This window comes from Solanum pennellii, chromosome 1, assembly GCF_001406875.1.
Source record: "Solanum pennellii chromosome 1, SPENNV200".
Taxonomy (NCBI): Eukaryota; Viridiplantae; Streptophyta; class Magnoliopsida; order Solanales; family Solanaceae; genus Solanum; species Solanum pennellii.
Window position 1 is genome coordinate 685,163 of NC_028637.1, and position 20,232 is coordinate 705,394.

At 34.5% G+C, this 20,232-nt stretch overlaps 2 protein-coding genes and 3 non-coding genes across 6 annotated transcripts in view; all 5 read left to right on the forward strand.

Annotated features, from left to right (window-relative positions):
- LOC107008414 (protein MAK16 homolog) overlaps positions 1 to 1,295 on the forward strand; it is a 4,895-nt gene extending 3,600 nt beyond the window's left edge. For both annotated transcript variants that reach the window (XM_015207447.2, XM_027916206.1), the window contains exons 9-10: positions 523 to 677; positions 880 to 1,295. In XM_015207447.2, the coding sequence (XP_015062933.1) occupies positions 523 to 677; positions 880 to 924 (200 nt within the window). In that variant the 3' untranslated portion in view covers positions 925 to 1,295. The remainder of the gene's footprint in view (positions 1 to 522; positions 678 to 879) is intronic.
- A 782-nt stretch (positions 1,296 to 2,077) lies between these two features.
- LOC107006520 (serine/arginine-rich SC35-like splicing factor SCL33) lies at positions 2,078 to 8,164 on the forward strand. Its single transcript, XM_015205054.2, has 6 exons — positions 2,078 to 2,183; positions 5,109 to 5,271; positions 5,614 to 5,691; positions 6,587 to 6,754; positions 7,060 to 7,167; positions 7,618 to 8,164. Exons 2-6 carry the CDS (start codon positions 5,129 to 5,131, stop codon positions 7,877 to 7,879), a joined length of 759 nt encoding a protein of 252 aa, XP_015060540.1. The 5' UTR covers positions 2,078 to 2,183; positions 5,109 to 5,128; the 3' UTR covers positions 7,880 to 8,164.
- Positions 4,105 to 4,184, forward strand: LOC114075790. The gene has a single exon (XR_003576178.1). It is a non-coding gene; the product is annotated as a small nucleolar RNA Z102/R77 (small nucleolar RNA).
- Positions 4,427 to 4,506, forward strand: LOC114075792. Its single transcript, XR_003576180.1, has one exon. It is a non-coding gene; the product is annotated as a small nucleolar RNA Z102/R77 (small nucleolar RNA).
- Positions 4,599 to 4,676, forward strand: LOC114075791. Its single transcript, XR_003576179.1, has one exon. It is a non-coding gene; the product is annotated as a small nucleolar RNA Z102/R77 (small nucleolar RNA).
- Positions 8,165 to 20,232: the final 12,068 nt, after the last annotated feature.

Sequence of the window (20,232 nt, forward strand, 5' to 3'; positions counted from 1 at the left end):
CCCCCCCCCCCCCCCTTCCCACCGTTCTGTTAGTGCAATATATTAATGACACTTCATCCTTTAGCAAGGAGGCAATGCACATTTTCAACTCAAAACTAACACACCCTATTAGGTTTACCTAGACACCAGAAAGTAAAAGAATATGCATTTGTATTCTTGTGATATTTAGTAAATGTTTGGACAATACTTGGTTCAAGTTGAAAACATAGAGCATTTGAACCTGAAAAAGAGTACTAGCTTGCATACTTGATGAAGTTTTCTGCTTCTGAAGTAGAAATCACAAATTTGTAGTGGTCACATTCTTCTGGCGTATTGTGAGTTGTGACTGATACACATATTTTATCTTCGACTGAAGCGTTTATTCATGTCTATTGTGTGATGAAGTTGTTACAAAATCAATAATTGTGAACTAGTTGTGTATGATCAGATTCTTGTGTTTCTTATCTAAAGCTTGTCTGGTAATGTTAATCCTTGTCTATGCTTTATATATATAATCATCTGATGTGGGAATCACTCCACTAGGAACGGATGACGATGACGATGATGATGACGATGACGAAGAGGCTGTTACAGTTCATCGGAAGAGTGGTAGAAAAGATTCTGCTTTAGCTAGAAGAAGAGCTGAGAAAGATGATCCAAGTGCCAAAGCAAAGAAAAAGGCGAAAGTACTCGTGGAGGTAAAAATTACTAACACATATTTGTTTCCTAACATATAATAAACTGTTGTGTTTGGGCCCTTCCCAAGAGCCCGTGCATAGCGTGAGCTTAGTCCACAAGACTTCCCTTATTTCTGTTTCCTATGGTGTTCTGCTTTACTGCACACTTAATTCTTGTTTTTGTTTTGAAAAACACTCAATTTTTTTGTTATTTATCTCCTAGGTTGAGCACGACGATACAAGTGCAAGACAGACAACACTACAATGATAGCTTGCTTTTTAAGTGGCGCGGCAAAAAGATTTCGTTGGACACAAATGTTACGCGAAGAGATAGAACAAACTGGATCGTACTAAATTTTGATATCGTAGTAACAATTTTCGTGGTAATTGTTTGTATTTTCGAGTAGAAAATAGAAAAAAAAAATTCTTGGGCTGCGCCTAATCTGTTTTGGTTAGGCCCATAATCAGTTTGGGTTGTGATCTTTAGGCCCATAGCACAATGGCTGGAAGAGAAGATTTTTGAGAAGTTCCATTTTATTTTTAACAATTGACTTGGTGTGATCGTATCGCTAAATTATTTTTCCATTACCTTGCCCTACACACTAAGGGGAAGGGACAATATATATTTTTTTTAATTTATAGGTTCTGGATCACAATTTATTTTCTTATCGGGTGTTGAATAGGTTATTTCTACGTGTTAAATAATTGTTTTTGAAAATCAAATACAAGGCTTGAATCAAAGTTATTAAGTTTTGTTGAATTCGTAGCTACCACGACTCCATCCCTACATCCAATTTATTGAAACATTGTAGTTATCATCACGACAATATAATATGATACATTATAATACTGTACGAAATAACATTTCAAGCACTTTCTAACTATTCATTACCGATTGTATTTTTTGTTAGATAAAACACAATGTTTGTTTTTATTATTATTTAAAATTTAGTAATGACATCATATAATTAAATTCATCGTTAGTTAACACTGAAAAGTTTTTATATTGTATAACCATCAATTTAGTGTAATCATACCGTTATCTTAATTTTTTTTTTTGAGCTGATGGTCTTTTAAAAACAACTCTCTACCCCATGGATGTATTGGTAAGACGTTTCATACATTGTATCCTCCCCATACTTTGCTTTTACTGAATTTTATCAAGTATATTGTGTTGTGGTGATCCTATCCGATTTCGAACTCTATTTTTCTTATAATTTTATCATAAAAATTATTGATATATGATATTATATAATGACGAAGAACGATACTTTATATGCAAATACTGTATTAATTCAAAGGGGGGTCGGATTTAAACATAATAAAACTTTTGGGGGTACAAAAATGATTTTCACCTAAATTGGAGACCATGAAAGGAAAATTATACAACTTTATATAGCCCCTTTTTTCCTTCTCATCTGCCAATAAGAAATCTTGGTTTGCCCTAATTTGGTGCAAACTTTTCTATATCCGCCGTCACCTAATTTGTGAATCTATACTCAAATTCAGCTTCTTGTTTCTTCAAAGGTATAAGAAAATCCTCTCAAATCTCATTCTATTGAATGTTTTAGTTTAAGTTTTGTTGAAAACTATCATGGGTTTCTTTGAATCTGTATGTTCTAAGTTTTTTTTTTTGAAGCATTTTCTTTCTCTTTTTCTTGTGGGTTTTGCTTATTATGGTTGTTTGTTATGTGGGTGTGTGTTAGAATTGTTAATTAGCTTTTGGGTTGTTGTAAGTTGGGTTTTTTGTTAAGATCTTGTGAACTGAATTGGACTAATTACCTATTTCTATACTTGTTCTATCTGGGTTTTGCTTAGAATGATTGTTTGTTATGTGGGTATGTGTTTAGAGTTGTTTATTAGATTTTGGGTTGTTGCAAGTTTGTTTTTTAAAATGATCTTTTGAGCTGAAATTGACTAATTATTATTTTTGTACTTTGTTCTATCTGGGTTTTGCTAAGAATGATTCTTTGTCATGTGGTTATATGTTAGAATAGTTAATTAGCTTTTGGGTTGTTGCAAGTTTGGATCTTTGTTAGGATCTTGTGAATTGAAATGGATTAATCACCTATTTCTATACTCGGAGGGAGTCTTTTAGTCTATCTAGTGATTTGTATGTCATTAGGAAATGTAGAGAGGTTCTAGTGTTACAAAACCTCAGATTATTTGTGGTGGGATAGGTCTGTATAGAGCAAAATGGTGGGGCCCTGACTAGTTGGGGTTGAGGGGTAGTTGTTCTTGTATGGTGGATGTATAGTGGAAGCAAACAGGTGGTCACGGGTTTGAGTGTGGAAACAGCCTCTTGTATGAAGTAATGCAGGGTTCTTTTTGGGGTTTTTAGTTCTAAGCTTTGTATTGCTATATCAGAGTGTGGTTAAAATCTTGATTCTATGGAAGTTAGAAAGCGAGGGTGTATATCTGGAAGATTCTATTAATAGACCGAGATTTTAGTGAAGCTCCTGTGGTGTATCAAATATTGGGATTAACTTTAGGTGCTAGAAGCTCCATGTTTTCGAGCTTTTAGCTTTCTCATCTTTGCAGTGGTTTAATTGCTTTTTGGTGTAGACATTGAAATTGAAAGAGGGAGTTTTTATGCTGGGATTGTCTAATCGGGCATTGTCAAATCTTATTTTATTTTCCTTTTTGTTGATTGTAGCTTTTAATGGAGCTGCATAGTGAGTCTGTTTGATATTTGATGATTGTGAATTGTGAACTTAAATGTTCTTATTTGAACTAGTTATTTGTGTGTGTTCATAGACAGCCATATTGAATCAACATGCACACTGATTTTCTTTAAATACTCACACTGATTTTCTTTAAATATTATTTTATGCTATAGTTGTTTTTTCATTTTTTATAACTTTATTTTGCTCTGAGCACACCTTTTATGTGGTAGTGATGTCCATTTTTAGTTTATTAAGGGTGTTGGAGAAGTATATGATGATCATTACAACTTGGAATGCTGATATGACAGCAACTTGTTTTGTATTCGTACTGTCTGATCACTTCTGCAGTTACCACCAAGATTGTTTTTTGTCAATTGTTCTTAATGTTGCTTTGTAGTGATTTGACTACATTTTTTATTGTCTTTGCACTTATACATATGTTTTAGTCTCAAACTGAACCAGAAACTGTCGGTGGACTCCTTGAGTGTCCTGTTATTTGTTGTTTGAAAAATCTTCTGTTTTTTCATTATTCAGGAGAGCGAGATGATGAATATTATACTGTCATGACTGTTGTATGATACTATTCATCATGTATTCGTACTGGCTGATCGTTCTTCTTGAATTATATTTTCATCTTGGAGTTTTATTAATATCTGGTTATTATTTTTATTTTGGGATTTAAAATGAACTCCTTGAACTATGTACTTTTTGAGTATTGCTTAACATTTGAAGTCTTTCAGTCATATTGATGTATCACATTCTGAACCAACCATCAATTTGGAGAATGAGATGATGAGTGTTATACAAGTTTGATAGCTGATATGATGGCATATTATCATGTATTAGCTCTAGCTGATCATTCTCTTTTGGGCGACCTAAATTGGTTCTTTGTGTGTATTGAGTAGTCCTGTTAATGCATTTGATTGACATGCTTTAACGACCCGTCGATCTCTACCTTATACAAGTTTAAATATTAAATCAATTGTCTTGAAACTTTTACCTTTTGACATTTTATCCTCCTATCATAAAGTAGTTCTTAAGCCAATTTTTTGCTTGTTGATGCACTTCTTTAACATGAAATAAGTCAATATGGTTTTAAATTGAGAATGATATGACGAACTCATACTAGTGATTGCTGCTGATATGATGGCATTTTATCATGTATTAGCTCTAGCTGATCATTCTCTTTTGTGTGCCTTAAATTGGCATTTTATCATGTATTTGCTTGTTCACACTCTTCTTTAATATTAAGTAGCTCAATATGGTTGTGGATCGAGAATGATGTGATGAACTTCATACTAGTGATTGCTGATATGATGGCATTTTATCATGTATTAGCTCTAGCTGATCATTCTCTTTCTGTCCACTCTAATTTTGTTTCTTTCTTGAATTGGTTCCTTTTTCTTTTAACAACCTAACGTTATAGCATCTTAGCTCTTAACTTGAATAATTAGTTTCCTGGTTTTCTTCACATCTGATGGGAAATGTTGGACTTTTTCCCTCCATTTTCTTGTTGGCCTTGAAAGAGAATTTCTATGGTGCAATCTCATGTTTATTTGAACAATTTAACTAGACTGTAGCAAGGATGTGAGAAGTTGGGGATATTTACTGTATCTTCTCTTATTTGAGATATCTGAGTAGACATGCTTTGGATTTTTCTCAAGGAGCCTAGTTGCCTTTTTTTTTAATCATCATTTTGCATCCTCGGTGTGGTTTATGTATTTATTTATCTAATCAATCTTATTTTGTACAAGAGCTTCCTCACTCTTTTCTCTACTGTGGACAGATTATATTGATTCTGCTGGAATGAGGAGGAGAAGTTACAGCCCATCACCACCAAGAGGTTATGGCAGAAGAGGAAGGAGTCCAAGTCCCAGAGGTCGATATGCTGGTCATGGTAGAGATGGTCCGACTAGTCTTTTAGTTCGAAACCTTCGCCATGATTGTCGGTATGCACTAATGATTGTCCTCAAACTTATGATATGTTAGATTTGAAGTATTCCATGTCTTCCTTTTGCCACTTCATTCCTGTATTGCTATATCAGTTTTTAGTGATTTTGAGCTTGTAACTGATCATGTAGATATATTGATTCTTATCTTGATGCTATGTCCTTAGTGAAGCTGGCCAAGATGATAAATTGTTGGTATAAGCAGAAACAGTTGTTGAAAAATCATGCAATGTTAATGATCAAGAAATATAATTGCGCTATTTCCCTTCATTGTATTACATTACCTGTAGACTTGTAGTACTTTTATAAATTGGTACCCCACAGTTTACTGCTTGCTTGCAGGCCAGAAGACCTCAGGAGGCCATTCGGGCAATTTGGCCCTGTGAAGGATATTTACTTGCCAAAGGACTACTACACTGGGTGAGCTTGTTTTGCATGTGATTATTCATCTGCTCAATTCTTCTGATCTCAGAAGGAAGAAGAAAGAATAAAAGAGCGGAGTATCTCTCTCTGACCAGTTACTCTCAAGTTTCATTCGCTGAAAAATAAATATTGAAGATTTTATTTTAAAAGCACACGTTGTTTGGTAATATCCCCATTAATGCATTTGGCTAAAGTTTGTTTGTCGGTGACACCATAAAGTTTTTTCCTTCTTAAAATTTGTTGGTTAATTTTTTTTTGTTGTTAGAAACCGGCCTGTGCTTTTATTAAATTGTGAAATTTAGCAGCGAAACTAAGAGTCTTGAAGACTTCAATCAAGTAATAAGCATTCTGTTGACACATTGAAGTAGTAAGAGTTCTTGACATCAATCAGGTAGTAAGAGTTGAAGGTGATATTAATGGTAGTGAAGATTTGAAGGAATTTGGATTTGAATACAATGTGAAGATTTCAAGATTTCAAGTCTTGAAGAATTTCAAGTCATCTTTAAACTGATACATTCAAGGTCAGCAGCCATGTGCTTGCTTATGTGTTTATGAAGACATTATATTTTGGTGGGATTAATTGAAATTTGTGCTGTTTTTGACTTTGTTACAGTTTAGGCTTGTTCTTTGCTTTCCTCAATATCTTTCTTAGAATCTAGTTCCCCTTTGTTCTTGATCAGTCCTTGTGGGGGTTTAGTGGAGTTGCTAGTGCTAGATAAATTTGAGTTGTTAACCCTTGTTTGCCTATGTTCACAGATTGGGTCTTACCTTTTAAACTCCAATCAGAGAACTGTAGCTAGGGTGCCTTGTATTCTGATCGCCTGCTGAACACCATATTGTTTAAGAAATCTCTGTTCTAAATCTGTTCTTGTGTTCCCGCCTTTTTAAACAGTGAACCACGAGGCTTTGGATTTGTCCAGTTTGTGGATCCTGCTGATGCTGCAGATGCTAAGTATCAGATGGATGGCCAAGGTTTTCAAGGTCGGCAACTGACTGTGGTTTTTGCAGAGGAAAACAGGAAAAAACCTACTGAAATGAGATCTAGGGAACGCAGTGGAAGGTAATACTTTGTATTTCATTTGCTTATATCCACAGAAGTCCATTAGAGTTCTGTCTTGAGTAGTCCTTATTGTCTCGTAAAGTGGCAGATGTTTCTTGTGTCTTTGATGCAAGTATTCTACTTTAGCTTTGATGTTTGAAAGTAAAACACTTGGTCTACATTATTATAAAATTATCTGTCCCTTCATCTCTCGTGTTATACCTATATTTTGTTCATTCCAGTTCTAATTCCTGCATTTTATAACCGCTGAAGATTGGCCGATTATTTTGGATTTGAATATTCATTTAGTTTGATTTTCTTATCAGTCATAGGAGTAGCCGCAGCTATGATAGGAGACGTACTCCACCTTCACGGTATGCAAGACCAGGATCACACAGCCGTGATTACTCTCCCAAGAGAAGGCCGTACTCGAGGTATGCAATATTACCTATATTTGTTGTTCCTTTAGTCAAAGAGGCTCTAGGTTGTTTATAAAGATGTGCTTCCAACAATCAACCAGGCATATCATACACTATCTTTGGTATAAATATGTGCTTCCAACAATCAACCAGGCATATCATACACTTATCTTTGGTATTAAGTTCATTTTTTTGTTTTGCGTGCATCGTCTGATTCATATAGCTGATAAAGCATGCTGTTTGTTTTTATGAATACTATATCCATTGTTTATTAAAATCTTATTTTGAACTTGTTTTACTGCCTGCAAGTTGGTCCTTGGAAGTTGATATCAGACATTTTACAAATTTGCTTGCCTTATGTACCCTCTTAGCTATTGTTTTAGCTCTTTTTTCACATCCTTTGGGACAACAATAAGTTATACAATGTATTTGTCTGTTTATCTCTATCCCACTTCTACATTGCAGGTCTGTCTCACCTGAAGAGAAAAGATACAGTCGTGAGAGGTCATATTCACGATCCCCTCCTCGGGACCTTTCTCCTCCACCACATAACGGATCAAGGAGTCGAAGTCAAACTCCAGTCAGAGAGCACCCACCATACAATGGTAGTCCAAGGAGCCGTAGCAGAAGTCCAGTTAGGAGGGAGCGTTCTCCAGTTAGGGGTCACAGCAGGAGCCCTAGTAGGAGCCGTAGCAGGAGCCCTGGTTGTGCTCCCTACTCACCATGATCCAAACTCTGCTATGTGTCTTCATGATTCTGAACTCTTGTGTCTTAAGTAGATGAATGCTGTAATATGGATCTATCTTTGGTGCTGTTTCTAAACTCGAATATCCGTTTTATGTGACTCTTTTTCTTTTTGATTCTGGGTATTTTTATGAGATCTATGTGGTAAACTCAATTCCTTCATGTGCTTCGTGTATGCATGGGAAAATGGATGCATTGTAGTTTATCTCATGTAAGGAGTTGAACAGACAAGGAAATAAGTTTATTAGTAGAGACAAGCTTCATCTCAGTGTGTGATATTGCAATTTTATACTTAATTCATAATTTTTTGTTTCAATTAATTTTTTCCGTTGGTAAAATCAATTGTTAATTAGAAGCTGATGTCTCTAACATATCCAATGAAATGAGATAATTTATAGCAACAAACTTCAATATCCAATTTGTGAGTTCATAAAATGCAACAAGAGAATGCATGACTCGTCTCACTGTCTCATGGTTTATGTGATTCACTAGTACAATGACTTGATGTTATTTTATGTATGAAGTGTTCGTTTGGACAATGAAAATCGATATTGATTTGATGAGTTTTTACTCGTTCAATAAAAACTCGATAATGACCTAGCTGAGTTTTTACTTGTTCGATATTTAATTTGTTGTGTTTTTACTTGTTCAATGAAAGTCTCTGTTTGGAATAGACTCTGTTGCCATGATTACATGTTTTTTGTTCATGCCTTTTTTCCACGCTGTTGGAGAGAGAGGGGCTCGATGCGACATGTCATATGCCAACTAATGTGACATGGCACGTGAGCAGGTAAATTTTCATTTTGTCGATTTTCGTGTGCTATATAGTCTATCTTTTTTGGTGATCTGCAATTTCAACGTGATTTTTGTCAAAATTTTACGTAGACGTCCGTTAAGACGTTATCTATGGAGTCAGTTGGTCACCACGACCAAAAAGACCCATTTTAGTGGTCAAACAAGCACCAGAGCATCTAAACACCCCATTTAGCCAATTTTCTTGTGTTATAGTCCTTCATCTTTTTAGGTGATTTGGAATTCCAACGTGATTTTTGTCAAAATTTTACGTGGACGTACGTTAAGACCTTATCTATGGAGCCAGTTGGTCACCACGGCCAAAATGACCCATTTTAGTGGTCAAACGAGCCTAGAGCATCTAAACCCCCCATTTACACAATTTTCGTGTGCTATAGTCCTTCATCTTTTTAGATGATCCGAAATTTCGATCACGTCAAAATTTTGAATCATCAATAATCTTATTGACCTTATAAATGGAACCAATTCATCCCCGAAGGAAAAATTGTGCATTTAAAGTTCAAACGAGCCCCAGAGAAGAAAAAGACATATTTTATCGATATTCGTATGCTATAGCCCATGGATTTTTTTATCCGAAAATTCTAACAAAATAACCAAAATTTTTCATGGACGTTCGTTAAGACCTTAGAGATGAAACAAGTTCATCCCGCCGGGAAAAATGGTTCATAACGAGTCCAAGAGTAGGCAAAGACAGATTTATCGATTTTCGTGTTCTATAGCCTATGAATTTTTTTGATCCAGAAATTCCAACACAAAATCGCTGAAATTTTTCATTGACGTCCGTTAAGACTTTATAAAATGAAATAAGTTCGTCCCGCATGGAAAAATAGTGCATTTTTAAATTCAAATTCGTGTGCGCCTATGGATTTTTTTTATTCAAAAATTTTGAAATAAAATTGCTGAAATTTTACATGGACGTCCGTTAAGAAATTAAAAACAGAACCAGTTCATCCCGTCGGAAAAAATGGTGCATTTTCAAGTTCAAACGAGCCCCGAAGCAGGCATAGACAGATTTTGGCCGATTTTCGTGTGCTATAACTCATGGATTATTTTTGATCCAGAAATCCCGCAACAAAATGACCAAAATTTTCCATGGACGAACGTTAAGACCTTAGAAATGGAATAAGTTCATCCCGCGGGAGAAAATAGTACATTTTCAACTTTAAACGAGCCACAAAACAGGTAAAGGTTGATTTTATCGATTTTCGTGTGCTATAGCCCATGAATTGTTTTTAATTCCAAAATCTCGAAATAAAATGGACGAAAATTTTCATGGACGTTCGTTAAGACCTAAGAGATGGAACAAGTTCATCCCGCCGGGAAAAATGGTTCATAACGAGTCCAAATGTAGGCAAAGACAGATTTACCGATTTTCGTGTTCTATAACCTATGAATTTTTTTATCCAGAAATTCCAACACAAAATCGCTGAAATTTTTCATGGACGTCCGTTAAGACTTTAGAAATGAAATAAGTTCGTCCCGCATGAAAAAATAGTGCATTTTTAAGTCCAAACAAGCCACAAAGCACACATAGACAAATTTTTCTGATTTTCGTGTGCTATAGCCTATTGATTTTTTTATTCAAAAAATTTGAAACAAAATTGCTGAAATTTTACATGGACGTTCGTTAAGAAATTAGAAACGGAAATAGTTCATTCCGTCGGAAAAAATGGTGCATTTTCAAGTTCAAACAAGCCCCGAAAGACGCAAAGAGAGATTTTGGCCGATTTTCGTGTGCTATAACTCATGGATTATTTTTGATCCAGAAATCCCGCAACAAAATGACCAAAATTTTCCATGGACGAACGTTAAGACCTTAGAAATGGAATAAGTTCATCCCGCGGGAGAAAATAGTACATTTTCAACTTTAAACGAGCCACAAAACAGGTAAAGGTTGATTTTATCGATTTTCGTGTGCTATAGCCCATGAATTGTTTTTAATTCCAAAATCTCGAAATAAAATGGACGAAAATTTTCATGGACGTTCGTTAAGACCTAAGAGATGGAACAAGTTCATCCCGCCGGGAAAAATGGTTCATAACGAGTCCAAATGTAGGCAAAGACAGATTTACCGATTTTCGTGTTCTATAACCTATGAATTTTTTTATCCAGAAATTCCAACACAAAATCGCTGAAATTTTTCATGGACGAACGTTAAGACCTTAGAAATGGAATAAATTCATCCTGCGAGAGAAAATAGTACATTTTAAACTTTAAACGAGACACAAAGCAGGTAAAGGTAGATTTTATCGATTTTCGTGTGCTATAGCCCATGATTTTTTTTTATTCCAAAATCTTGAAATAAAATGGACGAAAATTTTCATGAACGTTCGTTAATACCTTAGAGATGGAGCAAGTTCATCCCGCCGGGAAAAATGGTTCATAACGAGTCCAAGAGTAGGCAAAGACAGATTTACCGATTTTCGTGTCCTATAGCCTATGAACTTTTTTTATCCAGAAATTCCAACACAAAATCGCTGAAATTTTTCATGGACGTTCGTTAAGACGTTAGAAATGAAATTAGTTCGTCCCGCATGGAAAAATAGTGCATTTTTAAATTCAAACAAGCCACAAAGCACACAAAGACAAATTTTTCTGATTTTCGTGTGCTATAGCCTATAGATTTTTTTATTCTTAAATTTTGAAACAAAATTGCTAAAATTTTACATGGACGTCCGTTAAAAAATTAGAAACGGAACCATATCATTCCGTCGGAAAAAATGGGTGAATTTTCAAGTTCAAACGAGCCCAAAGCAGGCAAAGACAGATTTTGGCCGATTTTCGTGTGCTATATCTCATGGATTATTTTTGATCCAGAAATCTCGCAACAAAATGACCAAAATTTTTCACGGACGAACGTTAAGACCTTAGAAATGGAAAAAGTTCATCCCGCGGGAGAAAATAGTACATTTTCAACTTTAAACGAGCCACAAAGCAGGTAAAGGTAGATTTTATCAATTTTCGTGTGCTATATCCCATGGATTTTTTTTATTCCAAAATCTCGAAATAAAATGGACGAAAATTTTCATGGACGTTCATTAAGACCTTAAAGATGGAACAAGTTCATCCCGCTTGGTAAAATGGTTCATAACGAGTCCAAGAGTAGGCAAAGACAAATTTACCGATTTTCGTGTTCTATAGCCTATGAATTTTTTTGATCCAGAAATTCAAACACAAAATCACTGAAGTTTTTTTATGGACGTCCGTTAATACGTTAGAAATGAAATAAGTTCGTCCCGCATGGAAAAATAGTGCATTTTTAAATTCAAACAAGCCACAAAGCACACAAAGACAAATTTTTCTGATTTTCGTGTGCTATAGCCTATGGATTTTTTTTATTCAAAAATTTTGAAACAAAATTGATGAAATTTTACATGGACGTCCGTTAAGAAATTAGAAACAGAACCAGTTCATTCCGTCGGAAAAAATGGTGCATTTTCAAGTTTAAACGAGCTCCGAAGCAGGCAAAGACAGATTTTGGCCGATTTTCGTGAGCTATAACTCATGGATTATTTTTTATCCTGAAATCCCACAACAAAATGACCAAAATTTTTCAAGGACGAACGTTAAGACCTTAGAAATGGAATAAGTTCATCCGGCGGGAGAAAATAATACATTTTCAACTTTAAACGAGCCACAAAGCAGGTAAAGGTAGATTTTATCGATTTTCGTGTGCTATAGCCCATGATTTTTTTTATTCCAAAATCTCGAAATAAAATGGATGAAAATTTTCATGGACGTTCGTTAAGACCTTAGAGATGGAACAAGTTCATCCCGCCGGAAAAAATTGTTCATAACGCGCATGGAAAAATAGTGCATTTTTAAATTCAAACAAGCCACAAAGCACACAAAGACAAATTTTTCTGATTTTCGTGTGTTATCCTATGGATTTTTTTTATTCAAAAACTTTGAAACAAAATTGCTGAAATTTTACCTGGACGTCCGTTAAGAAATTAGAAACGGAACCAGTTCATTCCGTCGGAATAAATGATGCATTTTCAAGTTCAAAAGAGCCCCAAAGCAGGCAAAGACAAATTTTTGCCGATTTTCGTGTGCTATAACTCATGGATTATTTTTGATCCAAAATCCCGCAACAAAATGACCAAAATTTTTTATGGAGGAACGTTAAGACCTTAGAAATGGAATAAGTTCATCCCGCGGGAGAAAATAGTACATTTTCAACTTTAAACGAGCCACAAAACAGGTAAAGGTAGATTTTATCAATTTTCGTGTGCTATAGCTGATGAATTTTTTTTTATTCCAAAATCTCCAAATAAAATGGACTAAAATTTTCATGGACGTTTGTTAAGACCTTTGATATGGAACAAGTTCATCCCGCCAGGAAAAATGGTTCATAACGAGTCCAAGAGTAGGCAAAGACAGATTTACCGATTTTCGTGTTCTATAGCCTATGAATTTTTTTTGATCCAAAATTTCCAACACAAAATCGCTGAAATTTTTCATGGACGTCCGTTAAGACTTTAGAAATGTAATAAGTTCGTCCCGCATGGAAAAATAGTGCATTTTTAAATTCAAACAAGCCACAAAGCACACAAAGACAAATTTTTCTGATTTTCGTGTGCTATAGTATATGGAATTTTTTTATTCAAAAATTTTGAAACAAAATTGCTGAAATTTTACATGGACGTCCGTTAAGAAATTAGAAACGGAACCAGTTCATTCCGTCAGAAAAAATGGTGCATTCAAGTTCAAACGAGCCCCGAAGCAGGCAAAGACAGATTTTGGCCGATTTTCGTGTGCTATAACTCATGATTTATTTTTGATCCAGAAATCCCGCTATAAAATGACCAAAATTTTTTCATGGACGAACGTTTAGACCTTAGAAATGGAATAAGTTCATCCCGCGGGAGAAAATAGTACGTTTTCAACTTTAAACGAACCACAAAGCAGGTAAAGGTAGATCTTATCGATTTTCGTGTGCTATATCCCAAAAAATTTTTTTATTCCAAAATCTCAAAACAAAATAGACGAAAATTTTCATGGACGTTCGTTAAGACCTTAGAGATGGAACAAGTTTATCCCACCGGGAAAAATGGTTCATAACGATTCCAAGAGTAGGCAAAGACAGATTTATCGATTTTCGTGTTCTATATGATTTTTTTTGGTCCAGAAATTCCAACACAAAATCGTTGAAATTTTTCATGGATGTACGTTAAGACTTTAGAAATGAAATAAATTCGTCTCGCATGAAAAAATAGTGCATTTTTAAATTCAAACAAGCCACAAAGCACACACAAATAAATTATTTTGATTTTCGTGTGCTATAGCCTATGGATTTTTTTTATTCAAAAAATTAGAAACAAAATTGCTGAAATTTTACATGGACGTCCGTTAAGAAATTAGAAACGGAATCAGTTCATTCAGTCGGAAAAAATGGTGCATTTTCAAGTTCAAACGAGCCCCGAAGCAGGCAAAGACAGATTTTGGCCGATTTTCGTGTGCTATAAATCATGGATTATTTTTGATCCAGAAATCTCGCAACAAAATGACCAAAATTTTTCATGGACGAACTTTAAGACCTTAGAAATGGAATAAGTTCATCCCGCGGGAGAAAATAGTACATTTTCAACTTTAAACGAGCCACAAAGCAGGTAAAGGTAGATTTTATCGATTTTCGTGTGCTATAGCCCATGAATTTTTTTATTCCAAAATCTCGAAACAAAATGGACGAAAATTTTCATGGACGTTCGTTAAGACCTTAGAGTTGGAAAAAGTTCATCCCTCCGGGAAAAATGGTTCATAACGAGTCTAAGAGTAGGCAAAGAAAAATTTACCGATTTTCGTGTCCTATAGCCTATGAATTTTTTTTGATCCAGAAATTCCAACACAAAATCGCTGAAATTTTTCATGGACGTCCGTTAAGACTTTAGAAATGAAATAAGTTCGTCCCGCATGGAAAAATAGTGCATTTTTAAATTCAAACAAGCCACAAAGAACACATATACAAATTATTCTGATTTTCGTGTGCTATAGCATATGGATTTTTTTATTCAAAAATTTTGAAACAAAATTGCTGAAATTTTACATGGAAGTACGTTAAGAAATTAGAAACGGAACCAGTCCATTCATTCGTAAAAAATGGTGCATTTTCAAGTTCAAAAGAGCCCCGAAGCAGGCAAAGAAAGATTTTGGCCGATTTTCGTGTGCTATAACTCATGGATTATTTTTGATCTAGAAATCCCGCAACAAATGACCAAAATTTTTCATGGACGAACGTTAAGACCTTAGAAATGGAATAAGTTCATCCCGCGGGAGAACATAGTACATTTTCAACTTTAAACGAGCCACAAAGCAGGAAAAGGTAGATTTTATAGATTTTCGTGTGCTATAGCCCATGAATTTTTTATTCCAAAATCTCGAAACAAAATGGACGAAAATTTTCATGGACGTTCGTTAAGACCTTAGAGTTGGAAAAAGTTCATCCCGCCGGGAAAAATGGTTCATAACGAGTCCAAGAGTAGGCAAAGACAGATTTACCGATTTTCGTGTTCTATAGCCTATGAATATTTTTTGATCCAGAAATTCCAACACAAAATAACTAAAATTTTTCATGGACGTCCATTTAGACTTTAGAAATGAAATCAATTCGTCCCGCATGGAAAAATAGTGCATTTTTAAATTCAAACAAGCCACAAAGAACACATTGACAAATTATTCTGATTTTCGTATGCTATAGCCTATGGATTATTTTTTCAAAAGTTTTGAAACAAAATTGCTGAAATTTTACATGGACGTCCGTTAAGAAATTAGAAACGAAACCAATTCATTCCGTAGGAAAAAATGTTGCATTTTCAAGTTCAAACGAGCCCCGAAGCAGGCAAAGACAGATTTTCGCCGATTTTCGTGAGCTATAAACTCATGGACTATTTTTGATCCAGAAATCCCGCAACAAAATGACCAAAATTTTTTATGGACGAACGTTTAGACCTTAGAAATGGAATAAGTTCATCCCGCGGGAGAAAATAGTACATTTTCAACTTTAAACGAGCCACAGAGCAAGTAAAGGTAGATTTTATCGATTTTCGTGTGCTATAGCCATGAATTTTTTTTTTATTCCAAAATCTCGAAATAAAATGGACGAAAATTTTCATGGACGTTCGTTAAGACTTTATAGATGGAACAAGTTCATCCCGCCGGTAAAAATGGTTCATAACGAGTCCAAGAGTAGGCAATGACAGATTTACCAATTTTCGTGTTCTATAGCCTATGAATTTTTTTTGATCCAAAAATTCCAACACAAAATCGCTGAAATTATTCATGGACGTCCGTTAAGACTTTATAAAATGAAATAATTTCGTCCCGCATGTAAAAATAGTGCATTTTTAAATTCAAACAAGCCACAAAGTACACAAAGACAAGTTTTTCTGATTTTCGTGTGCTATAGCCTATGGATTTTTTTATTCAAAAATTTTGAAACAAAATTGCTGAAATTTTACATGAACGTCCATTAAGAAATTAGAAACGGAACCAATTCATTCCGTAGGAAAAAATGATGCATTTTCAAGTTCAAACGAGCCCCGAAGCAGGCAAAGACAGATTTTTGCCGATTTTCGTTTGCTATAACTAATGGATTATTTTTGATCCAGAAATCCCGCAACAAAATGACCAAAATTTTTCATGGACGAACGTTTAGACCTTAGAAATGGAATAAGTTCATCCCGCGGGAGAAAATAGTACATTTTCAACTTTAATCGAGCCACAAAGTAGGTAAAGGTAGATTTTATAGATTTTCGTGTGCCATAGCCAATGATTTTTTTTATTCCAAAATCTCGAACTAAAATGGACGAAAATTTTCATGGACGTTCGTTAAGACCTTAGAGATGGAACAAGTTCATCCCGCCGGGAAAAATGGTTCATAACGAGTCCAAGAGTAGGCAAAGACAGATTTACCGATTTTCGTGTTCTATAGCCTATGAATTTTTTTTGATCCAGAAATTACAACACAAAATCGCTAAAGTTTTTTATGGACGTCCGTTAAGACGTTATAAATGAAATAAGTTCGTCCCGCATGAAAAAATAGTGCATTTTTAAATTCAAACAAGCCACAAAGCACACAAAGACAAGTTTTTTAGATTTTCGTGTGCTATAGCCTATGGATTTTTTTTATTCAAAAATTTTTAAACAAAATTGCTGAAATTTTACCTGGACGTCCGTTAAAAAATTAGAAACGGAACCAAATCATTTTGTCAGAAAAAAATGGTGCATTTTCAAGTTCAAACGAGCACAAAAGCAAAGCAAAGACAGATTTTTGCCGATTTTTATGTGCTATAACTCATGAATTATTTTTTATCCAGAAATCCCGCAATAAAATAACCAAAATTTTACACGGACGAACGTTAAGACCTTAAAAATGGAATAAGTTCATCCCGCGGGAGAAAACAGTACATTTTCAACTTTAAACGAGCCACAAAGCAGGTAAAGGTAGATTTTATCAATTTTCGTGTGATATAGCCCATTAATTTTTTTTATTCAAAAATCTGGAAATAAAATGGACGAAAATTTTCATGGACGTTCGTTAATACCTTAGAGATGGAACAAGTTCATCCCGCCGGGAAAAATGGTTCATAACAGTCCAAGAGTCAGCAAAGACAGTTTTACCGATTTTCGTATTCTATAGCCTATGAATTTTTTTTGATCCAGATATTCCAACACAAAATCGGTGAAATTTTTCATGGACGTCCGTTAAGACTTTATAAAATGAAATAAGTTCGTCTCGCATGGAAATATAGTGCATTTTTAAATTCAAACAAGCCACAAAGCACACAAAGACAAATTTTTATGATTTTCATGTGCTATAGCCTATGGATCTTTTTTTTATTAAAAATTTTTGAAACAAAATTTCTGAAATTTTACATGGACGTCCGTTAAAAAAATAGAAACGGAACGAGTTCATTCCGTCGGAAAAAAATGGTGCATTTTCAAGTTCAAACGAGCCCCAAAGCAGGCAAAGACAGATTTTGGCCGATTTTTGTGTGCTATAACTCATGGATAATTTTTGATCCAGAAATCCCGCAACAAAATGACCAAAATTTTTCACGGACGAACATTAAGACCTTAGAAATGAAAAAAGTTTATCCTGCGGGTGAAAATAGTACATTCTCAACTTTAAACGAGCCACAAAGCAGAAAAGGTAGATTTTATCGATTTTCGTGTGCTATAGCCCATTAATTTTTTTTATTCCAAAATCTCGAAATAAAATGGAAGAAAGTTTTCATGGACGTTCGTTAAGACCTTAGAGATGGAACAAGTTCATCCCGCCGGGAAAAATGGTTCATAACGAGTCCAAGAGTAGGCAAAGACAGATTTACCAATTTTCGTGTTCTATAGCCTATGAATTTTTTTTATCCATAAATTCCAACACAAAATCGCTGAAATTTTTCATGGACGTCCGTTAAGACTTTAGAAATGAAATAAGTTCGTCCTGCATGGAAAAATAATGCATTTTTAAATTTAAACAAGCCACAAAGCACACAAAGACAAATTTTTCTGATTTTCGTGTGCTATAGACTATGGTTTTTTTTTATTCAAAAATTTTGAAACAAAATTGTTGAAATTTTACATGGACGTCTGTTAAGAAATTAGAAACGGAACCAGTTCATTCCGTCGGAAAAATGGTGCATTTTCAAGTTCAAACGAGCCCCGAAGCAGGCAAAGACAGATTTTTGTCGATTTTCGTGTGCTATAACTCATGGATTATTTTTGATCCAAAAATCCCGCAACAAAATGGCCAAAACTTTTCATGGACGAACGTTAAGACCTTAGAAATGGAATAAGTTCATCCTGCGGGAGAAAATAGTACATTTTCAACTTTGAACGAGCCACAAAGCAGGTAAAGGTAGATTTTATCGATTTTCGTGTGCTATAGCCCTTGAATTTTTTTTTTCCAAAATCTCGAAATAAAATTGATGAAAATTTTCATGGACATTCGTTAAGACCTTAGAGATGGAACAAGTTCATCCCGCCAGGAAAAATGGTTCATAACGAGTCCATGAGTAGGCAAAGACAGATTTATCTATTTTCGTGTTCTATAGCCTATGAATTTTTTTTGTTCCAGAAATTCCAACACAAAATCGCTGAAATTTTTCATTGACGTCTGTTAAGACATTATAAAATGAAATAAGTTCGTCCCGCATGAAAAAATAGTGCATTTTTAAATTCAAAAAAGCCACAAAGCACACAAAGACAATTTTTTCTGATTTTTGTGTGCGTTAGCCTATGGATTTTTTTTATTCAAAAATTTTGAAACAAAATTGTTGAAATTTTACATGGAAGTCCGTTAAGAAATCAGAAATGGAACCAATTAATTCAGTCGTAAAAAATGGTGCATTTTTCAAGTTCAAAAGAGCCCCGAAGCAGGCAAAGACAGATTTTGACCGATTTTCGTGTGCTATAACTCATTGATTATTTTTTATCCTAAAATCCCGCAATAAAATGACCAAAATTTTTCATTGACGAACGTTAAGACCTTAGAAATGGAATAAGTTCATCCTGCGGGAGAAAATAATACATTTTCAACTTTAAACGAGCCACAAAGCAGGTAAAGGTAGATTTTATAGATTTTCGTGTGCTATAGCCAATAATTTTTTTTTATTCCAAAATCTCGAAATAAAATTGATGAAAATTTTCATGGACGTTCGTTAAGACCTTAGAGATGGAACAAGTTCATCCCGCCAGGAAAAATGGTTCATAACGAGTCTAAGAGTAGGCAAAGACAGATTTATCGATTTTCGTGTTCTATAGCCTATGAATTTTTTTTGTTCCAGAAATTACAACACAAAATCGCTGTAATTTTTCATGGACGTCTGTTAAGACTTTATAAAATGAAATAAAATCGTCCCGCATGGAAAAATACTGCATTTTTAAATTCAAACAAGCCACAAAGCACACAAAGACAATTTTTTCTGATTTTCGTGTGCTATAGCCTATGGATTTTTTTATTCAAAAATTTTGAAACAAAATTGCTGAAATTTTACATGGACGTTCGTTAAGAAATCATAAATGGAACCAGTTCATTTAGTCGTAAAAAACTGTGTATTTTCAAGTTCAAAAGAGCCCCGAAGCAGGCAAAGACAGATTTTGGCCGATTTTCGTGTGCTATAACTCATTGATTATTTTTTATCCTGAAATCCCGCAATAAAATGACCAAAATTTTTCATGGACGAACGTTAAGACCTTAGAAATGGAATAAGTTCATCCTGCGGGAGAAAATAGTACATTTTCAACTTTAATCGAGCCACAAAGCAGGTAAAGGTAGATTTTATAGATTTTCGTGTGCTATATTCCATGATTTTTTTAATTCCAAAATCTCGAAATAAAATGGACGAAAATTTTCATGGACGTTCGTTAAGACCTTAGAGATGAAAAAAGTTCATCCCGCCGGGAAAAATGGTTCATAACGAGTTCAAGAGTAGGCAAAGACAGATTTATCGATTTTCGTGTTCTATAGCCTATGAATTTTTTTTAATCTAGAAATTCCAACACAAAATCGATGAAATTTTTCAT

Bases quoted from the DNA above. Each gene is read 5' to 3' on its own strand.
- LOC107006520 (XM_015205054.2), top strand. From the start codon at position 5,129: ATGAGGAGGAGAAGTTACAGCCCATCACCACCAAGAGGTTATGGCAGA. The intron at 5,692-6,586 runs GTGAGCTTGTTT...CTTTTTAAACAG, and splicing joins CCAAAGGACTACTACACTGG to TGAACCACGAGGCTTTGGAT. The intron at 7,168-7,617 runs GTATGCAATATT...TCTACATTGCAG, and splicing joins AAGAGAAGGCCGTACTCGAG to GTCTGTCTCACCTGAAGAGA.